The 7,739-nt window shown below is 37.8% G+C and overlaps 1 protein-coding gene across 1 annotated transcript; it reads right to left on the bottom strand.

The window, feature by feature from the left end:
* Positions 1–1,843: 1,843 nt before the first annotated feature.
* On the bottom strand, positions 1,844–3,730 carry tnni1c (troponin I, skeletal, slow c; the record flags this gene model as incomplete). Its single annotated transcript, XM_085281371.1, has 6 exons — positions 1,844–2,496; positions 2,597–2,779; positions 2,892–2,981; positions 3,079–3,210; positions 3,368–3,409; positions 3,698–3,730. Coding segments are annotated over 6 exons (717 nt in total), but the record flags the coding sequence as incomplete, so codon positions are not given.
* Positions 3,731–7,739: the final 4,009 nt, after the last annotated feature.

The following is a 7,739-nucleotide window of genomic DNA, read 5'->3' as shown; positions in this document are numbered from 1 at the left end:
GTTAAAACCTGGTGAAGGATGGGATGTGTTCATCTACACAAAATTTCCATCTCTATCTCTAGGGTTTACAGACAATGGTATGAAAAATATAAACTATCCAGTGAACAGTAGTTCTCTAGGTGGAAATCCCTTCTTGATGTCAGAGGTGACATGAGAATAGTCAGGGTGCGTCGATCTGATAGGTAGGCAAATGTAGCTCAAATAACCACTCATCACAACCAAGGTATGCAGAAAACATGTCCTGCTTTTTTTTCCTCAAAGGCACAACATGTCAAACCTTAAAACAGCAGAAGACTGCAACGGGTGTCACTTCCTATCAATTCGAAACAGGAAACTGTGGCTACAGTTGACACAGGCGGATCAAAATTAGACAACAGAAGACTATAAAAACATTACCTGGTCTGACAAGTCGTAATTTAATTCATGCACGAATTAAATCCTGCCTTGTATCAACAGTTCAGGCTGCTGTAGGTGGTGTGATGTTATGGGGAGTTCTTTTCTTACCACACTTTGGGCCCCTTTTTATCATCTAAGCATTGTTTAAATGCCACAGCCTACCTGAGTATTGTTGCTAATAATGTCCATCCTTTATGACCACACTTTACCAATCTTCTGCTTATTTCAATCAGAATAGAATATCATGTTACATGATATTTGTACATGACAATGAGTTCACTGTACTCAAATCAAATTCAAATTCAAATTTTATTTGTCACAAACACAGTCATACACAGTACGATATGCAGTGAAATGCTTAGACAACTGCTTGTGACCTAAAATAAAAGACTATGAATAGGATAGGAAATAAATAGGGTACTGTCGTTGCTACTGTCACCAAATTTCAGTCCAACAGAGCACCTTTGGGGTATTCGCATTATGGATATACAGCTGACAAATCTGCAGAAACTTTGGGCCAAAATCTCTGATTTGGGCATTAGGTACATATCTATACATACATCCTGATTCTTGTAAAAGTAAAAATAGAGACTAGCAGGCCAGTTTCTGTGATTTTCTTATTCTTGAGGCTAGACTGATATTTCTGGGTTATGGCAGATTATTTCATAGCTCATATAGACAGAAGCTGTACTATTGTAGTGCATATAGGCCACTGTTATACTAAATGAAATAACTTCACGCAGTAAAAATAGCATTGTCAGTCATACACAAATTCTTTCCATCACCCTTAGAGTCCTTAAAGGCTGCTGACTCCATCCACAACACCCTTGATTATTCAACCCCCTGTCTTGCTGACAGTGTTTGACGCTAGTTCAAGGACAAGTATCAGTATGTGTGACAATATTTGCTGTTTTTAACCGGAGAGGAATTCATTCCATAGAAGAAGAAAGGCTAAGTATATCCTTGCTCTAAATATCTCAGGTGGCACTGCAAGTTTATGGCATTCCTTAGTGGAGACAGAAGAAATACAGCTCCATTACCGTGTACAAGGACAATGCCAAGCAATGTAAATCTGCTACACTCACAAATGAAATACAGTATTATCACCATATGATAATATGCCTAAAATCTAAGTCCAACCAATCCAGTTGTCCATGGAGTATATCTTATTGTAATGGTCAAGCTCTGAACTTCATCGCGTATTAGTCTCCACTAGTAATTTATGAATTCATTTACTTTTAGGTTTGTAATTTTCAGTTTTTGACTATCCCATTTTATTTTTGACTCATTTTAGTTTGATTTTATAAATGTTATGTTAAATTTTGGTTAATTTTTTTTCACTTTCAATTAAAGTTCTTTCATTAAATCTTCCTCCATCCATCCTGCAGCGTCAGCACATGAAGGAATTTGTTCACTGGGCCCCACCAGCAGCATTCAATTCAATTCAATTCAATTTTATTTATATAGCACCAAATCACAACAAAAGTCGCCTCAAGGCGCTTCATAGATACAGAGAAAAACCCAACAATCATATGACCCCCTATGAGCAAGCACTTTGGCGACAGTGGGAAGGAAAAACTCCCTTTTAACAGGAAGAAACCTCCGGCAGAACCAGGCTCAGGGAGGGGCGGCCATCTGCTGCGACCGGTTGGGGTGAGAGAAGGAAGACAGGATAAAAGACATGCTGTGGAAGAGAGACAGAGGTTAATAACAGATATGATTCAATGCAGAGAGGTCTATTAATACATAGTGAGTGAGAAAGGTGACTGGAAAGGAAAAACTCAATGCATCATGGGAATCCCCCGGCAGCCTAAGTCTATTGCAGCATAACTAAGGGAGGATTCAGGATCACCTGGTCCAGCCCTAACTATATGCTTTAGCAAAAAGGAAAGTTTTAAGCCTAATCTTGAAAGTAGAGATAGTGTCTGTCTCCCGAATCCAAACTGGAAGCTGGTTCCACAGAAGAGGGGCCTGAAAACTGAAGGCTCTCCCTCCCATTCTACTTTTAAATACTCTAGCATCAAACATCTTCTTCCTGCCCTGCATACCAGACATGTCCTCCACATTTTTACGCCAGTCACCCACCTCCATCGTCAGCTCCTAAAGTAAAGCCGCATTCAGACCATCAGATTCTGCAGTTTTATTTGGCTGCTTATTTGAATGTACCTAGATACCAATTATGTGTGTTGCTAGAGCAAACCTTCTCTTGTTTGATGTCTTCTTTCTTTACAGACTTGAGATTGGCCCTCAGATCCATGGAGCCCTTAGTTTTCGATCCAAACAGAGCTTTCAACATCTCATCTGCTGACACTCTCACCTTCCTGAGAGCTGGTTTCTTAAACTTTCCTCCAAGGTCCTGTACCTTTAGCTTCAACTTGTTGATCTAGCAATAGAGGGAAAAGCTTTATTGGTGGCTTATTGTTAAAGGGGGGGGGGGAGCGTGTCAACATATTTTAGTTTAACTAGGTGTATTATGATGTTTGCTGAGCTCATACATCTCTGTAGTTCTTGAGAACCTTTGCTTCACAGTCATAGCGATCCTCGTCCACCACATGAATCTTTTCATGAATCTCCTTACAGACTTTCTACACAGAAAAAAATAAGTTTCAATTCATGACACTTAATGGGCTTTAAAAACATTGTCAAGCCCATATGCTTACTCAGAGTATCATAAGCTCACACCTGCAGATCATCAATGTTTAACCCTCTGAGCTGCAGCGGTGGAAGCTTCTCCCTCAGGTATCGAACCTTCGCTTCCTCATTTGCAGTTTTCTCTGCCTCCAAGTCTTCCGTTGCACGAGTCAGGAGAAGGATCTCGAAAAAGTCAAAGAGGTTTTCATTTGTGTCATCTGGTTATCGCTTATAATTTTAATATTGGTTGTTATAGGAAAGAACATTCTAATAATGACATTCTATTTATTATATATTCAGGAGTTATTATGGCTCGTGCATTTTTTGCCAAATTATTTACCTTTAGTGATAGCTTGCGTGACGCAGAAATCTTGCATTTAGGCTGGAAACAATACAAATCTTACATATTATTGATGACTTGAAATGCCACATTGCTTAATTAAGTGCTCATCAACCATTTAAATGATTACCTTTTTTTTCTATAATGAGAAACTAAATGTCAGATCATATCAAATAAAACTGACATAAATATTTCACAATGACACTGAAATTATTTCTTTTTTCTGCTGCATGAAAGTATACAGTCTGCAAATATAAAAACACATTCTTGACAGGTTAGAAATATAAGACTTAATTTAATAATCATATGATAATATAAAAATATAAATACCTTCGCCTCTCCCTTGGGGGCAATGGATGATGTACAGGGAGTGCAGAATTATTAGGCAAGTTGTATTTTTGAGGAATAATGTTATTATTGAACAACAACCATGTTCTCAATGAACCCAAAAAACTCATTAATATCAAAGCTGAATGTTTTTGGAAGTAGTTTTTAGTTTGTTTTTAGTTGTAGCTATTTTAGGGGGATATCTGTGTGTGCAGGTGACTATTACTGTGCATAGTTATTAGGCAACTTAACAAAAAACAAATATATACCCATTTCAATTATTTATTTTTACCAGTGAAACCAATATAACATCTCCACATTCACAAATATACATTTCTGACATTCAAAAACAAAACAAAAACAAAGCAGCGACCAATATAGCCACCTTTCTTTGCAAGGACACTCAAAAGCCTGCCATCCATGGATTCTGTCAGTGTTTTGATCTGTTCACCATCAACATTGCGTGCAGCAGCAACCACAGCCTCCCAGACACTGTTCAGAGAGGTGTACTGTTTTCCCTCCTTGTAAATCTCACATTTGATGATGGACCACAGGTTCTCAATGGGGTTCAGATCAGGTGAACAAGGTGGCCATGTCATTAGTTTTTCTTCTTTTATACCCTTTCTTGCCAGCCACGCTGTGGAGTACTTGGATGCGTGTGATGGAGCATTGTCCTGCATGAAAATCATGTTTTTCTTGAAGGATGCAGACTTCTTCCTGTACCACTGCTTGAAGAAGGTGTCTTCCAGGAACTGGCAGTAGAACTGGGAGTTGAGCTTGACTCCATCCTCAACCCAAAAAGGCCCCACAAGCTCATCTTTGATGATACCAGCCCAAACCAGTACTCCACCTCCACCTTGCTGGCGTCTGAGTCGGACTGGAGCTCTCTGCCCTTTACCAATCCAGCCACGGGCCCATCCATCTGGCCCATCAAGACTCACTCTCATTTCATCAGTCCATAAAACCTTAGAAAAATCAGTCTTGAGATATTTCTTGGCCCAGTCTTGACGTTTCAGCTTGTGTGTCTTGTTCAGTGGTGGTCGTCTTTCAGCCTTTCTTACCTTGGCCCTGTCTCTGAGTATTGCACACCTTGTGCTTTTGGGCACTCCAGTGATGTTGCAGCTCTGAAATATGGCCAAACTGGTGGCAAGTGGCATCTTGGCAGCTGCACGCTTGACTTTTCTCAGTTCATGGGCAGTTATTTTGCGCCTTGGTTTTTCCACACGCTTCTTGCGACCCTGTTGACTATTTTGAATGAAACGCTTGATTGTTCGATGATCACGCTTCAGAAGCTTTGCAATTTTGAGACTGCTGCATCCCTCTGCAAGATATCTCACTATTTTTGACTTTTCTGAGCCTGTCAAGTCCTTCTTTTGACCCATTTTGCCAAAGGAAAGGACGTTGCCTAATAATTATGCACACCTGATATAGGGTGTTGATGTCATTAGACCACACCCCTTCTCATTACAGAGATGCACATAATATGCTTAATTGGTAGTAGGCTTTCGAGCCTATACAGCTTGGAGTGAGACAACATGCATGACAAAATACTCATTTGCCTAATAATTCTGCACTCCCTGTATACTGAGGAGAAAGGGATGCACAAGAAATTCAAACTATGTTAAACACAAATCTGTATAATTGTTAGCTGAGAAAGTATATGGTCATGCAGGCTGTAACTTACACCGCTTTGAGTGCCCAATTTGTTGTTCAGCAAAATCAAAGATGCACAAACGAAAAAAAGGCATGAGATTATTATTCTCATATGAAAGAGTATCCGGCTTCATAGGCCATTTAAATAAGAATAAAAAAGTGACAACTTACTCGCCAGACATTGTTTTTCCTTTACACAATTTGGATGCTATTAAATTGGAAAATGGACAGAAAGAAAGAAAGAAAGAAAGAAAGAAAGAAAGAAAGAAAGAAAGAAAGAAAGAAAGAAACTATGATGCCTAATTGAAGTTCTCACTTCTCACGTCAGGAACGAGTTACTTTACAAGCGGGAAACAGCAGCGCCTGTAGATCGAAGATCGTCTATTGTGACGAATAAATCTCCCCTTTTCTTCTTTTTGTTTTAGAACAGAGGTTTCTCACCAAGATACAAATTCAGCACTTTATTTTTGGCCACCTAGCTAAAAACAAAACTAAACAAAAAACTGTTAAGATAAGACTCTACATAAAAATAAAATAATAAAATAAATAAATAAAAGAAATTCGTGGCAAAGGGAGGAAGACTGAGTGGGGAACGTTTTCAGCCTGAAATGCGTGACTTTCTGTGGTCGTTGGTAGCTTTCATCTTCATATTTGTGGTACAGTGATGGCATCTCCAGAGAGGTTTACAGTGCGTCGGTATTATAATGTTATTTATTAAAGGCAAAAAGTTCCTGGCCTACCAATAAACCAAAAGGATTTCCACCTACTAAAGCATACTATTAGGTGTCTGGAATAAGAACCAGAATCTGATCTGAATGAAAGATACAATATTCTTCATTGTGTGAATGCTGCACAACTATGAAACTGTATTCTTCAGGGTAAGATGTATGCATAGTTTAAACGTCCTTTATTCTTGTGCACACTAAAAACTTGGTGCCCTTTCTCCAACTATTTCAGCTATCCGCACAATGTGTTAAACCCGCTCAGACATTAACACATGGTTGGATTAACCTGTTAGTGGCCCATGGGTGCAGAGAACAGAGTTCCCAGTACATAACTGTTTTTTGTTTTGTTTTGCTTTTTTGTATTGCTCAATAATAAGGTTTTATGTTAAGTGGTTAAAGTTATTTTTTTATTAAGTGATCAACTGTCAAGATCACTGTCACCAAATGTTTTGGACATCAACACATCATGATCCAATAAGTAAATGTAATGCAATTGAAATATGTAAAATCAAAGGTTTATTTAAATTCAATTAAATAAATGAAATTGAACCTGATTCAATCAAATTCAATGTTTTACATTGTACTCGTGTAACAATATTACAATGAAATGCAGGTTACTTATATAAAGTCATAATTTATGGGGAAAAATATATTTTGTAAGATAAAATGAGAAGTTGATGAGATTTTATCAACAAAAAGGTGTCAAAGTTCATAAAGTTCTACAAAAGATTTCTGGCCACTATTCAACCCAAAAGTCAAAATATGAAAGAGATGTGACCACAACATATTAAATCCCTTACTATATTTATATATATGTACTTAATCCTTACTAGATATGGTATCTGAGTCTAGACAGATAGAGATAAAACGGCAAGGCAGTAATTCATATAGAAAAGAAAAGAATAGAATAGAATAGAATAGAATAGAATAGAATAGAATAGAATAGAATAGAATAGAATAGAATAGCCCTTTACAACAAAGTTGTGTGTGCTCAACGTCAACTGTGCCAGCTCTGCAGGAATAGAATATAGACAAATCGCAACCCAAACTGCATATTTGTGTTGCAGTTGGTTAGACATAATTTCATAAGCAGTATGTCCAGACTATATAAATTAATTATGATTTAAAACTATAACTGTGAAACTGTGCTCTTCCATTATGACTTATAATAAATGTTGAGAGGTTCCGCTAAAAAAACACAAGTACCCACTTTGTTGTGTTGGAGACATAATAAGGGCACGATCAAACCCTGCAGGACTTTTCTTCTTTGAGCCATAAATGTTAGAAAGAGCCATGAACCTAGTGAACCATAGCTCCTGCCTTCTGGTGCCCTTGGTTTAGTTTTCCCTACTTTGTTAAGTTATTTTGTTGTCCTTTTCAGATTATTTCATGTATTGTGATTAAAATCTATTAGTGTAAGGGAGATTTAATTTTAAACCTTGGTCCACAAATATAGGTAGTCATACATGTGTAACTAAATCTCTTTTTATGTGACAGGTGTTTGTCTTCACACATATCATACATACTAAAAATACCATTTGACTCCCCTCAGTAGACAAAGGTGACAAGCTGTGTTTGATATAGACTAATCCACCTGGCACAAGAGTTACGTGTACTACAAAAGAACACTGTGTAATGTTTTCCTGATGTCTTTTCTTGCTTTGTTT

Source organism: Mchenga conophoros, linkage group LG7, assembly GCF_057382185.1.
Source record: "Mchenga conophoros isolate Kocher_MC1m ecotype Shallow Benthic linkage group LG7, M_conophoros_male_GT1.1, whole genome shotgun sequence".
Lineage (NCBI taxonomy): Eukaryota > Metazoa > Chordata > Actinopteri > Cichliformes > Cichlidae > Mchenga > Mchenga conophoros.
The sequence above is the reverse complement of the archived record's forward strand: the minus strand, read 5'-3'. Positions and strand labels throughout refer to the sequence as shown.